The sequence below is a fragment of the Gossypium arboreum genome, chromosome 1 (genome assembly GCF_025698485.1).
Source record: "Gossypium arboreum isolate Shixiya-1 chromosome 1, ASM2569848v2, whole genome shotgun sequence".
NCBI classification, from domain to species: domain Eukaryota; kingdom Viridiplantae; phylum Streptophyta; class Magnoliopsida; order Malvales; family Malvaceae; genus Gossypium; species Gossypium arboreum.
In genome coordinates this window covers 121,976,657-121,991,747 of record NC_069070.1, presented here as the reverse complement: position 1 = coordinate 121,991,747, position 15,091 = coordinate 121,976,657, and the positions used below count along the sequence as shown (strand labels likewise).

Genomic DNA, 15,091 nt, shown 5'->3' with positions numbered 1-15,091 from the left:
GAACTCTACAGTACTGAAATACCCCCCTAAGGCGAGGGCTGCCTCTCACTCTGCTTCACCTCCCGAAAAAAGCTTTTAAGCCTCAATCAATTCCCAACCATACAGCTTGGCCCGCAGCAGTACCTTGACCAACTCCAGGTCCAATAGAATTAAGCCCGACAGCCAACCCAGCAGCAATAACGGAAGCGGCAGAAATCAGTGGATTCATGATAAGTTCCTGGCACCAAAATAAAGAAATGATTAATGATACAATCATCCAATGAATTTTGACTTAATTATATTATGTATATTATGTTAAAGAATTATAATTTGAAATATTACTCTTAAAATATTAAATAATTTTCTTTTAATTTTGATTTATGATACATGTTTTCATTAAGATGAGGTGTTCCATAAACATAATTGCACAAAGTTAAAGCAAAATTTTAGCAACTAAGTATTATTTCGATATGAGTCCGAATTTCAGATCACTATTACATTTGCTTACCACAACCTTAGCTATAATTGCACAAACCATGAAAAGTTGGAAAAAAAGAAACCAATGTTCCTCTGCATTTGAACAAAACTTTAACCCCATCTCTTTCAGATGCATTAGCATCTTCATCTTCATCATTCTCTCCATTATCTTCAGCTGCAAGTTCTTCCCATCTTGACATTATACCAGCATATTCATCCTCCTCGTATGCACCCATTTTATTGTCTGCTTCAGCCACACTAGGAGTCAGAAAATGGAGCATTTAAAATATTTGAATGTGTTGACAATTAATTAATTCTGAGTTAGAAAGAGATGTATTCTCGTACAAGTTCTTGAGTTGTGCCATTGAAGCCATGATCCTTTAAGATTTCATAGGCTCAAGGTCGTTGAACATATAGACTTTAGTAAATATGCAACATCTATATACTTTAGGACTTTCGAGTTGTATGGATCTAGAAGAAGTGAAGATCAATAGTGCATGGATTGCAAGTGCAGGATGCTTCCATAGCCTTCGATTTCTATCCTTATTTAGCTGCCATAAACTAAGGGATGTGAGTTGGGTAACTTTTGCTCAACATTTGAAAGAACTATCTATATGGAAATGCCTAGGTTTAGAAGAAATTACCAGTTGGGAAAAACATAGTGAAGTTGCTGAGTTGAAGGAAAAATGGCCAATGTTGAAGAAGCTCCCACTAAACTTCAATAGTGCCCTTTATCAACTCTCTCATGAGTCACATCAATTTCCATTCTTTTCCTATGATACTCATGTGAGTTTTAGCCTTCAAATTTTTTGAATCAATGGGAATAAGAAGCTTAGCAGAGGAGGAATTTGAAGCTTCAAGAGACATGATTTTATTTTATTGGTGCTTAAAACTTAAAAATTTTAGAATGATATTAATATAATTTATTCCCTTTAATTAAAAATAACATATTTTTATTAAACCAACTTAAATAATTTTAGAAATTATGATTAATCATTTAAGGCTTGTAATTCACGCTAGATCAAACTGGTTAAAAAGATGGTTAGTAGTCCTATCATTGGTGATTTTATATTTTTATTAATACAATTTAACGAACTAACAAGAAATTGATTGTTGCCCCTAACAATGATTTTCCAGGCAATCAAGACTCTCGAACATGATATATGAAGATTACCTTGAAATCTGAAGAACATGATGATATTTTGCAGCTTCTTTTTTTTTTTTTTTTTGGATTTGGTTTGATTTTAATTTAGATACCAGTTAAATCTATTTAGTTCAAGTATAGTGACAAAATGTATTAATGATAAAAATTAACCTATCATGAACTCAAGAATAAAAAGTAGGGTTTATATTTTATAAACTATGAATGTATTAGTATAATTTTGTGGTGGATATTGCAGGGTTCAGGAGGTAGAAAAATGGGAAGATGCAAAGAGTGAGGCAGAATTGACCAAATAAACTAGTCTGAGCCAGTTCTTCTTTTTGTTCAACAAAATTGCTTAAGTAGTAATTCAATACCTTTCAATTTCATCATCTAAGTAATTGTTTATTAGTAAGATATGTCAACTGTTGATGACAAAGTGAAAGCCACCTTTCACCAACATACATTATCAGCACTGCAATACAAATAAAAGATATTAAAATGAAGTATTCGCATTTGAATGAATTTTCAATAATAAATATAGTCATTAAATACCAAAGGATTATGAATATCTAAAATGACTAGACGAGGAAAGTACATGCATGGTTTTGATCAACAAAACTTTGTGGTAGGTATAGCGTAGAGGTTCTAAAATAGAATAAGAAATTGCAGAAACTATTCACTGTCAGCTTCTGGACAAGGATGATGCTTTGCAATGGACCCATTGCATCTATAATTAATACTGTTACGGCGTTTGCCAATGTTGGCCCGACCAGGATATTACATGAATGATTTTCACAAACGGACTTTTGTGTAATAATAGTGATTATAAATAATCTAATGTTTTAATTTGTTTTCAGGTATCAAAATAGATGTAAACTTCCAACAGTTTGTCTCTGTTTATCTGCAAATTCTTCTATCTCTCCGTTATTTTTCCCTTATATTATCCATTTTTCATATCACTTCATAAGTACTATCTTTGATTCCTTCATTGTCCCTGATTTCAGAAACTGTTGAATCTCAATGGGTAACATCTTTTCATTCCCAATTGGCAATACCATCATTACCCGTTGCTGGGATTGTGCTACTGGACAGCTAAGTTTTATATGCAACCTTGAAGATAACCTCCATGCTTTACAAACTGAAGTGGCAGAACTGAAGGAGCGCAGGAGTGATCTGATGAGAAAGGTCAGAATCGCTGAAGATGAGCAGCAGCTTAAGCGGCTAAACCAAGTTGAGGGTTGGCTTCAGAGGGCTGATCGTGTGATAACCGATGCTGATCAATTGATTCGGGAAAGTCCCCAGCAAATTAATGAGTTATGTATGGGAGGTTGTTGTTCTAGGCATCCCAGGTCCAGCCACAAGTTCGGGAAGCAAATCCTCAAAAGACTCCAAGAGGTTAAAGACCAGAAGCAAAAAGGAGATTTCGGAATTGTGGCTGAGAAGTCACCACTTCCTTCCGTGACTAAACGTTCTACTGAGCCAACTGTTGGCTTAGAGTCCAATTTGAGTAAGGTTTGGAGCTGTCTTCAAAAGCAACAAGTGGGAATTATTGGCCTATATGGCTTGGGAGGGGTTGGCAAAACAACTCTCCTAAACCAAATCAATAACAAATTCCTTGATATGGCCCATGATTACCATGTCATTTGGGCAGTTGCATCACAAGATCGGCCAATTGAGAAAGTTCAGGACCAGATTGCCAAAAGAATAGGCTTGCTTAACGAGGGTTGGAAATCTAAGAGCCTTGATGAGAAAGCTGGAGATATCTCCAGCATATTATGTACAAAGAAGTTTGCACTATTGTTGGATGATATATGGGAGCGGTTTGATCTCGCGAGAGCTGGGGTACCTCTTCCAACACAACAAAATGGCTCTAAAGTCATTTTCACAACTCGTCGCCTTGACGTGTGCTGTCAAATGCAGCCGAACATGGATAATAACATCAAAGTGAAATGTTTATCATCAGGAGAAGCTTTGAAACTATTCGAGGAGAAGGTTGGAGCAGAAACCCTTCATACGCATCCTGATATTCACAAATTAGCTGAAGAAGTGGCTAAAGAGTGTGCCGGACTACCTCTTGCTCTCACAACAATTGGGCGGGCCATGGCATCCAAGAAGACCCCTCGAGAATGGGAATATGCTATTGAAGCTTTAAGGCAATCAGCAGCTTCTGCTTTCCCAAGGGTAGGGAAAGAGATGTATCCCAAGTTAAAATTCAGTTATGACTGTTTAGCTGATGAAAAAGTGAAATCTTGTTTCCTGTATTGTTCTTTATATCCAGAAGATCATATCATCGAAAAAGATGAACTAATACATTGTTGGATCGGGGATGGAATTTTGGACAAACATGCCAATTTGAACAGTGCCAGAAACGAGGGACATTTCATTATAGGTTCTCTTCTTGAGGCATGCTTATTGGAGAAAGGAGCTAATAATAATGGTGTAAAGATGCACGATGTGATTCGTGACTTGGCTTTGTGGATTGGTGGTGAATCTAAGAAGTTTTTTGTAAAATCAGGTGTTCAGTTAAAGGAACTACCGGAAGCTGATAAGTGGGAAGAGGTTATAAGAATGTCGTTGATGGATAATCAAATTGAAAATTTGACTGAGATATTGGCATGCCCCTATCTCCAAACTTTATTTCTTGGGAGGAATCGTTTGAAGGTGATCATCAATGATTTCTTTAATTTCATGCCGATGCTAAGGGTTCTAGACTTGTCCTACAATACGCGTTTGGAAGAATTGTCAGTTGGAATTGCAAAGTTGGTTTCACTAGAACATCTCAATCTGTCATCGACAGGAATAAGAAAGCTGCCAGTCGAATTGAAGGCCCTAAAAAAGCTGAAATATTTGAATATAGAGTGGACAAACCATCTAGAAATGATCCCACAACAACTTATATCCAGTTTCTCTAAGTTGCAAGTACTGAAAATGGAGGGATGTGGCTATAGATGTTCATTGGTTTTGGAGGAAATGGAGCATTTGAAATATTTGAATGTGTTGACCATTTCTTTTAGAAGCGCTTCAGAGTTGGAAAAAACTTTGGGGTTCAACAAGTTCTTTAGCCGTGCCATTGAACGTGTAACCCTTGAAGATTTCAGAGATTCAAGATCATTGAATATTTTGGCTTTAACAAATGTGCAGCATCTGCAGATATTAACACTTTCGGGTTGTGAGGATCTAGAAGAAGTGAAGATCGAAAATAACATAATTGAAGGTGCAGGCCGCTTCCATAGCCTTGGATTTGTATTCCTATTCGACTGCAATCAATTGAGGGATGCGAGTTGGGTAGTTTTTGCTCCACATTTGGAAGTATTCATGATAATTAATTGCAAAAGTTTAGAAGAAATTATTAGTGAAGAAAAACTTGGTGAAGTCACTAAGTCCAAGGCAAATACAAACTTATTTTCTAAGCTCGAGGCTTTTTATCTACATTCTTTGCCCGAAATGAAGACAATATACCGCTATGCTCTGCCTTTCCCGCAACTAGAGGAAATCAGAATTCTAGAATGCCCAATGTTGAGGAAGCTCCCTTTAAACTCCAATAGTGCAAAAGGACAAAGGCTCGTCATTGAAGGAGAGGAGGGATGGTGGAAAGATGTAGAATGGGAGGATGAATCCACTCGAATTGCTTTTCTCCCCTCTTTTAAACCTTGGTAATCTACAAAATGTTGGATATTAATTAAGATTGAAAGCCCTGATTGTATCATAGCATACCTCATTATAAGTTTTATTTGGCCTGTCTCTAAATTACATGTAGCTTGGTTCTTTGTTTTACACAATGACTAGTTTTATTTACATAAAATAAAATGATTGAATTTAAGAGTAGATTATGTTAAAGAATTATAATTTGAAATATTACTCTTAACATATTACATAGTTGGTTATATGATTAGATTAGTATATTACAAAGTTAAATATATTTAAAAAAAAAATAATTTTGGGAAAATTAAATGCATATAAAATTTTTAATTTCATCTGGTTAAAACCCAATTGATATGGGAAAATAATTGTATCAAACTGTGATTGCACATCCTTATCTCTTTTCAACCCTCTTTACAATGGGAGAATGATAAATCAGATTTTTTCACATTATTTTTAGCAATTTTTTATTGAATTTGAAATTTTTCAAGAGGAAAAAAACTGAAAATAAGGAGAAAAAAATCTGATTTGTCAGAAAAATGTCTTTTCAATATGCATTTAAGCCAGAAACATACCACCATAGTTATATTTGGTAACAGGTTTGATTATCAATTTCGTAGATTGCATTTCAAATATGCAATATTCAGTAGTTTGTATAAATAAAAAATTAGATCAAGATTCACTTATCAATAAATTAGACGAATCAATAAAGAAAGACTAAGAGATAAAAGAGTAGAATATGTGCCAATAATGCTTTGGTTTAATTTCAAAAACATACCATAATGACCTGCTAATTTTAAAGATATGCTTTTAATGTTGATAATGTAGTAGCTAATGGAGGCAAAGCCATCCATTTGGATAACAAAGAAATTATAGTTCAAGGCTGTTGGAGCTTTCAATTATTGCTTTTTTATATTTGTGTTTGATGAATTATTAGGGAGTTGTGAGAGTAATGTTTAATGTTTCTACCCAACATGCTGATTTTTATAATAAACTGTGAAAAATAAAATAGAATAAAATAAATAAAAATAAAGAACATATAAATTTTACGTGGAAACCCTTTCGGAAAAAAAAACCACGGGCAGAGGAGAAGAAAATTTATTATGTCGAAAAATTTTTTTACTCAAATACAAGAGGAATAGACTATGTCTATTTATAGGCTTGCAAAGCCATATTCTAGTAGGATTGAAACACCTTATCCTAATCAATATAAAATAGATGGAGTTTAATAAGGTTTAAAACCTTATTCTAAAATAAAATAAAAGAAGTCTAGTTCTATATGGATTTTACTTTTATTTTATTTTCCATCGTATTTTATTTAAATAAGAATTTGGGTCACTTAATTCTAACAATCTCCACCTTGACACAAATTCTCAATGAACAAGTTCTTCATCGCGAACTTTCAATAAACAAGTTCTTCACCTCTTCCAAAAACCCCTTAAGGGTTTAACTTCAACAATGAACACCAACCAAGTCTAAGCAATGCTCAAACTTGGTTATAGGAAGTGACTTAGTCATCATATCTGCAGGATTTTCATGAGTGCTAATTTTGCTCACAACAATATCACCACGAGCAATAATATCACGAACAAAATGATACCGAATATCAATGTGTTTTGTTCTCTCATGAAACATTTGATATTTTGTAAGAAAGATGGCACTTTGACTGTCACAAAATACTGTGCTGATTTGAAGGTCTTCATTGAGTTCACTAAATAGTCCTTCAACCAAATAGCTTCTTTACAAGCCTCAAGAATCGCCATGTACTCAGCTTCATTGGTAGACAAAGCGATCGTAGTTTGCAAAGTGGCTTTCCAACTAATTGCACAACCTCCGATTGTAAAGACGTAACTCGTGAGAGATCTTCTTCTATCAAGGTCTCCAAGAAAATCAGCATCAACATACCCTATAACTCCATCTTTAGTTCTTCCAAACTGTAAGCAAACATTAGTAGTGCCTCGTAAGTATCTTAAAATCCATTGAATCGCTTTCCAGTGTTCTTTACCAAGATTCGCCATGTATCGCTAATCGCGACCGATCGCATATGATAAATCGGACGTGAACAAACCATAGCATACATGAGAGATCCTATCGCACTAGAGTATGGAACATGTGACATGTACTCAATCTCATTATCGATTGAGGAGATAAGGCCGATGAAAGTCTGAAATGGGTCGCTAAAGGAGTACTAACGAGCTTAGCACTCTGCATATTGAACTCGCAAAGAACTTTCTCAATGTACCCTTCCGACTTAGGTACAATTTACTTGCTTTTCTATCTCGAGAATCTCCATACCAAGTATCTTCTTTGCTGGTCCTAAATCTTTCATCTCAAATTCTTCACTTAGTTGGGCTTTAACCTTTCTTATCTCTCTTTTATCTTTTGTCGCTATCAACATGTCATCAACATAAAGAAGTAGATACACAAAAGAACCATCACTGCTTTTTCTTAAAGTAGACACAACTGTCAAAACTACTTCTTTTGAAATCATGAGAAGTCATAAAGGAATCAAACCTCTTGTACCACTTGTCTTGGTGACTGTTTCAAACCGTAAAGGGACTTTTTCAGCAAGCAAACATAGTCCTCTTTTTCGAGACTATAAAACCCTCCGTTGTTGCATGTAAATATCTTCCTCAAGTTCTCCATGCAAAATGCGCTTTTTACATCTAACCGCTCAAGCTCCAAATCATGCATGGCCACAATACCAAGCAAAGCTCGAATCGAACTATGCTTAACAACTGGAGAGAACACATCTGTGAAGTCCACTCGAATTTGATCTGTAACCCTTTGCAACAAGCCTTGCTTTATATCCGGTTCTTCAACTCCCGAGTCCCTTCTTTCTTTTAAACACCCATTTACAACGAATGCCTTTTTACCTTTAGGAAGTTTTACAAGATCCCATGTTCTTTTTGTGGAGTGATTCCATCTCCTCTTGCATAGCAAACATCCACTTTTTCGAGTCTTCACACTAATCGCCTCGAATAATTAAATGGCTCTTGATTCGCATCTATATCTTCAGCCACATTTAAAGCATAAGCAACTAGATCAACCTCGGCATACTTCTTTGGAGGTTTAATTTCTCTTCTTGTCCTGTTTTTGGGGATAGAGTATTGCGGTGAAGAAGCAACTCTATTCTCAATTTTGTCTTGGCTTGAGGAGTTGATTCAGATTAATCTGATGCTCCACCGCTTTTGGTTTTCTTTATTGGAAGAGTCTTTAAGAGATAAGTTAGGTAGCATAGCAGTTTCATCAAAAACAACATCTCTCGCTAATCACAACTTTTCTATTTTCAGGACACCATAACTTATAGCCTTTTACACCACTTTATAACCAAGAAAACGCATTTAATGGATCTCGGTTCCAATTTTCCATTATCAACATGAGCATACGCAGACACCCAAAAATCTTTAAATCGAATAATTAGCGGGATTACGGACCATACCTCTTGTGGAGTCTTTTCTCAATGGCAACGGATTGAGATCGGTTGATCAAAAACATGCGAGAGAGGTCGCTCGCCCAAAATGACTTGGTAAGTTGGCATTTGACAACATACATCGAACCTTCTCCATGATCGCTCGTTCATTCGCTCGCAACGCCGCTTTTTTGTGGAGTATGACGAATCGTCAAGTGTCTCATGATCCTTCCGACTTGCACAATCTATTAAACTCATCGTAAGTAACTCTAAGCCATTGTGCAGACGGAGGTATTTTATCTGCTTTCCGTCGTTTTTCAATCATAATTTTCCAAGACTTAAATGTGGAAAACACATCGCTTTTCGCTTGTGAAGAACGCCCAAACTTTTCTCGGAAAAATCATCAATAAAGGTTAGCATATAATTAGCTCCACCTCTCGAAGGCACTCGGACGGCCCCCAGATCGTAATGGATATAACCCAACGCTTCCTTCGTGTTATGGATTCCTCTAGTGAATCGAACTCTCTTTGCTTCCCAAAACACGGTGCTCACAGAAATTCAGTTTGCAAATTCCTTGCCCATTAAGAAGTCCTCTTTGCTTAATTTCGCCATGCCATTCTCACTCATATGCCCTAGGCGATATGCCAAAGTTTAGTAATATCATCATCGACAAGGAAGAGGAAGCGGCAATTGCATCACCGAGAATAATGAGAACCTCAGAAAACATATAACTTGGCAATCTTTCTTTGCCCTTTCATCACAACAAGGGACCCTTTGAAATCTTTAAACCCCACTTTCATTGTGTATCTGCCTTTTGAATCAAGAGTACTCAACGAAATTAAATTTCTTTTCAATTCGAACATGCCGCACGTCACTAAGTGTTCGACAACTCCATCAAACATCTTAACTTTAATTGTTCCAACACTGCGATTTTACATGAAGCATTATTTCCCATCAAAACAACACCTTCAGATCATCGTTTCATAAGTTGTAAACCAATCCCGATTGGGACTCATGTGGAAGGTGCAACTGAATCAAGTATCCACTCCTCGCTTACTTTAGAATCATTGATGAAGCAACTAGAAGTTCACCATCATCGTAGTCTTCTACAACATCGCCTTCACCGAATTTTTCGGTTGTTTTCCTTTTGATTCGCAGCCTCCTTTTAATCTTATTTTGTAGCTTATAGCACTCAGATTTAATGTGCCCTTTCTTCTTGCAGAAGTTGCAAGTTTTACCTCTGTTTGAAGATTTCGATCTACCCTTAGATTTACCACGAGGATTCCGTTCCTGTGTTCTACCACGATCATCATCAACATTCCGGTCTTGTCTCCCACGAACAATGAGACCCTCTCCCTGAGAGTTGGGTTTAACCACAAGATGCTTCATCTTATCATACGAGGTTAAAGAATCATAAACCTCATCAACTGTGAGAGACTCGCGGCTATATAAAATCGTGTCTCTAAAGGTTGAATAAGACGGGGGCAACGAACAAAGTAGAATCAACCCTAGATCTTCCTTATCATACTGAACCTCCATGGCCTCCAAGTTTGAGAGAATTTCTTTAAACACTGTTAAGTGTTCGTGTACAGACGCACCTTCCTCCAAACGATGAGCATAAAGACGCTGCTTCATATGCAACTTGCTTGTTAGAGTTTTCGACATACATATTTGTTCTAGCCTCTTCCATAATGCAATGCAGTTTTCTCTTTCATCACATCCCGCAAAATTTCGTTGGACAAATGCGATGTAATTGTGTTAATGCCTTTCGATCCTTACGCTTCTTCTCTTCATCTGTTAATGTCGAAGGCATCTTATCTATCCTAGCGGGGCATCCTCTAGATCCATCTGCAAGAAGCGCTTGCATCTTAATTTGCCACAACGCAAATCGGTGTTGCGATCCAACAATGAATTTCATACTTCAAAGACGCCATTACCGTGATCGAGATGAATAACCGGAAGCTCGATACCAATTTGTGAAAAATAAAATAGAATAAAATAAATAAAAATAAAGAACACATAAATTTTACGTGGAAACCCTTTCGGAAAAAAACCCACAAGAGGAGAAGAAAATTTACTATGTCGAAAAATTTTTTACTCAAATACAAGAGGAATAGATTATGTCTATTTATAGGCTTGCAAAGCCATATTCTAGTAGGATTGAAACACCTTATCCTAATCAATATAAAATAGATGGAGTTTAATAAGGTTTAAAACCTTATTCTAAAATAAAATAAAAGAAGTCTAGTTCTATATGGATTTTACTTTTATTTTATTTTCCATCGTATTTTATTTAAATAAGAATTTGGGTCACTTAATTCTAACATAAACCAACTTTACACCATCTATGACTAAATTAAAATATGTTGTATTAATGTTCTAAATTGAAGTAAGAAATTGCCTATCTTCCCACCAGTAAAATATTAGTTATTTTCTTTCGTATTTTGGTCTCTCATTAAATACGTTTATGTTGATTAGAGCATTGAAAAGATAATGGTAGCATTCAGGCTGCCATAGAGGCACATATATTAATATTAGGTAAGGCTCCAAAAGTATCAAAATCAAATTAATTCTTAATATTTTGCAGTTTTTATTTTTATTTTTATTTTTTATTTTTGGATTTGGTTCAATTTTAATTTAGATACCAATTAAATCTATTTCGTTTAAGTATAATGACAAAATATTAACCTATCATGATATGAACTCAACAAGTCTAAAATTATATTGAATTCAGGACCAATTATCCTAAAAGCTTAAGTAAATGAGAAGTAGGGTTTATATTTTTATAGACTTTGAATGTATTAGTATAATTTTGTGGTGGATATTGCAGGGTTCAGGAGGTAGAAAAATGGGAAGATGCAAAGAGTGAGGCAGAATTGACCAAATTAACTAGACTGAGTCAGTTCTTCTTTTTGTTCAACAAAATTGCTTAAGTAGTAATTCAATACCTTTCAATTTCATCATCTAAGTAATTGTTTATTAGTAAGATATGTAAGCTGTTGATGACAAAGTGAAAGCCACCTTTCAACAACATACATTATCAGCACTGCAATACAAATAAAAGATATTAAAATGACTAGACGAGGAAAATACATGCACGAGTGCATGGTTTTGATAAACAATACTTTGCGGTAGGCATAGCGTAGAGGTTCTAAAATAGAATAAGAAATTGCAGAAACTATTCACTGTCAGCTTCTGGACAAGGATGATGCTTTGCAATGGACCCATTGTGTCTATAATTAATACTGTTACTGCGTTTGCCAATGTTGGCCCGACCAGGATATTACATGAATGATTTTCACAGACGGACTTTTGTGTAATAATATTGATTATAAATGATGTAATGTTTTAATTTGTTTTCAGGTATCAAAATAGATGTAAACTTCCTCAACAGTTTGTCTCTGTTTATCTGCAAATTCTTCAGTCTCTCCGTTATTTTTCCCTTATATTATCCATTTTTCATATCACTTCATAAGTATCTTTGGTTCCTTCATTGTCCCTAATCTCAGAAACTGTTGAATCTCAATGGGTAACATCTTTTCATTCCCAATTGGCAATGCCATCATTACCCACCCGTTGCTGGGATTGTGCTACTGGACAGGCAAGTTTTATATGCAACCTTGAAGGTAACCTCCATGCTTTACAAACTGAAGTGGCAGAACTGAAGGAGCTCAGGAGTGATCTGATGAGAAGGGTTAAAATCGCTGAAGATGAGCAGCAGCTTAAGCGGCTAAACCAAGTTGAGGGTTGGCTTCAGAGGGCTGATCGTGTGATAAACGATGCTGATCAATTGATTTGGGAAAGTCGTCAGCAAATTAATGAGTTATGTATGGGAGGTTGTTGTTCTAGGCATCCCAGGTCCAACCACAAGTTCGGGAAGCAACTCGTCAAAAGGCTCCAAGAGGTGAAAGACCAGAAGCAAAAAGGAGATTTCGGAATTGTGGCTGAGAAGTCACCACTTCTTTCCGTGACTAAACGTTCTACTGAGCCAACTGTGAGCTTAGAGTCCATTTTGAGTAAGGTTTGGAGCTGTCTTCAAAAGCAACAAGTGGGAATTATTGGCCTATATGGCTTGGGAGGGGTTGGCAAAACAACCCTCCTAAACCAAATCAATAACAAATTCCATGATATGCCCCATGATTACCATGCCATTTGGGCAGTTGCATCACAAGATCGGCCAATTGAGAAAGTTCAGGACCAGATTGCCAAAAGAATAGGTTTGCTTAACGAGGGTTGGAAATCCAAGAGCCTTGATAAGAAAGCTGGAGATATCTCCAGCATATTATGTACAAAGAAGTTTGCACTATTGTTGGATGATATATGGGAGTGGATTGATCTCACGAGAGCTGGGGTACCTCTTCCAACACAACAAAATGGCTCTATAGTCATTTTCACAACTCGTCGCCTTGACGTGTGCTGTCAAATGCAGCCGAACATGGATAATAACATCAAAGTGAAATGTTTATTACCAGGAGAAGCTTTGAAACTATTCGAGGAAAAGGTTGGAGCAGAAACCCTTCATACGCATCCTGATATTCACAAATTAGCTGAAGAAGTGGCTAAAGAGTGTGCGGGACTACCTCTTGCTCTCACAACAATTGGGCGGGCCATGGCATCCAAGAAGACCCCTCAAGAATGGAAATACGCTATTCAAGTTTTAAGGCAATCAACAGCTTCGGTGTTCCCAGGGGTAGGGAAAGAGATGTATCCCAAGTTAAAATTCAGTTATGACTGTTTAACTAGTGAAAGAGTCAAATCTTGCTTCTTGTATTGTTCTTTATATCCAGAAGATGAACCCATCAAAGAAGATGAACTAATACATTGTTGGATCGGGGATGGAATTTTGGACAAGCATACCAATTTGAGCAGTGCCAGGAACCAAGGACATTTCATTATAGGTTCTCTTATTGAGGCATGCTTATTGGAGAAACAAGGTAATCAGCATATAAAGATGCACGATGTGATTCGTGATATGGCTTTGTGGATTACTGGTGAATCTGGAAAGGAAAAGTTTTTTGTAAAAGCAGGTGTTCAATTGAAGGAACAACCGGAAGCTGAAAAGTGGGAAGAGGTCATAAGAATATCGCTGATGGATAATCGAATTGAAAATCTAACTGAGATATTGGTATGCCACAATCTCCAAACTTTATTTCTTGGGAAGAATCGTTTGAAGGTGATCATCAATGATTTCTTTAATTTCATGCCGATGCTAAGGGTTCTGGATTTGTCCCATAATATGAATTTGGAAGAATTTCCGGTTGGAATTGCAAAGTTGGTTTCACTAGAGCATCTCAATCTGTCATTTTCAAAAATAAGAAAGCTGCCTATCGAATTGAGGGCACTAGAAAAGCTGAAATATTTGAATCTAAAGAAGACACCCCATCTGAAAATGATCCCACAACAACTGATATCCAGTTTCTCAAAATTGCAAGTACTGAAAATGGAGGGATGTGGCTATGGATGTTTATTGATTTGGGAGGAAATGGAGCATCTAAAATATTTGAATGTGTTGACCATTAGTTTTAGAAGCGCTTCGGAGTTGGAAAAAGCTTTGGGGTTCAACAAGTTTTTTAGCTCTGCCATTGAACATGTAAGTCTTCTAGATTTTAAAGATTCAAGGTCATTGAATATTTTGGCATTAGCAAATCTGCAGCATCTATGTACTTTGCACTACTACAATTGTATCGGTCTGGAAGAAGTGAAGATCGAAAGTAAAATAATTAGAGGTGCAGGATGCTTCCATAGCCTTCGATTTGTATCCCTATTCCTCTGCAATCAATTGAGGGATCTGAGTTGGGTAATTTTTGCTCCACATTTGGAACGTCTACTTATACGTAAATGCAGACGTTTAGAAGAAATTATCAGCAAGGAAAAACTTGGTGAACCGAAGAGAAATTCAAACTTATTTTCTAAGCTCGAGCTTTTGTATCTACGTTGTTTGCCCAAAATGAAGACAATATATTACCATGCTCTACCTTTCCCACAGCTGAAGGAAATATCAATTGTAGAATGCCCAATGCTGAAGAAGCTGCCACTAAACTCCAATAGTGCAAAAGGATAAAGGCTCATCATTGAAGGAGAGGAGGGATGGTGGAAAGATGTAGAATGGGAGGATGAATCCACTCGAATTGCTTTTCTCCATTTCTTCAAACCTCGATAATCTACGAAATGCTAGATATTAATTAAAACTTAAAACCCTTGTTGTATCATAGCATATTTCACTATAAGTTCTATTTTGCTTATCCCTAAATTACATGCAGCTTGGTTCTTTGTTTTAATTTTTTTTCATTTATATAAAATAAAATGTTTGAATTTGAGAGCAAATCATGTAATGGATTAAAAATTGTAGTATAACTCTTAACACGTTAGATAATTTTCTCTTAATTTTATAAGTAAAATTTTTAATAATTATGGTAAGGCTATAAATTTTTTATAAATAT

At 36.1% G+C, this 15,091-nt stretch overlaps 2 protein-coding genes across 2 annotated transcripts; both read left to right on the top strand.

Annotated features, from left to right (window-relative positions):
- The first annotated feature begins 2,368 nt into the window (after positions 1–2,368).
- Positions 2,369–5,257, top strand: LOC128281063 (probable disease resistance protein At5g63020). Its single transcript, XM_053019597.1, has one exon. It carries the CDS (start codon positions 2,621–2,623, stop codon positions 5,255–5,257), a length of 2,637 nt encoding a protein of 878 aa, XP_052875557.1. The 5' UTR covers positions 2,369–2,620.
- A 6,950-nt stretch (positions 5,258–12,207) lies between these two features.
- LOC128281047 (probable disease resistance protein At5g63020) lies at positions 12,208–14,712 on the top strand. Its single transcript, XM_053019596.1, has one exon. The coding sequence runs from the start codon at positions 12,208–12,210 to the stop codon at positions 14,710–14,712; it is 2,505 nt and encodes an 834-aa protein (XP_052875556.1).
- Positions 14,713–15,091: the final 379 nt, after the last annotated feature.

Coding starts and splice junctions, on each gene's coding strand:
- LOC128281047 (XM_053019596.1), top strand. CDS start 12,208: ATGCCATCATTACCCACCCGTTGCTGGGATTGTGCTACTGGACAGGCA.
- LOC128281063 (XM_053019597.1), top strand. CDS start 2,621: ATGGGTAACATCTTTTCATTCCCAATTGGCAATACCATCATTACCCGT.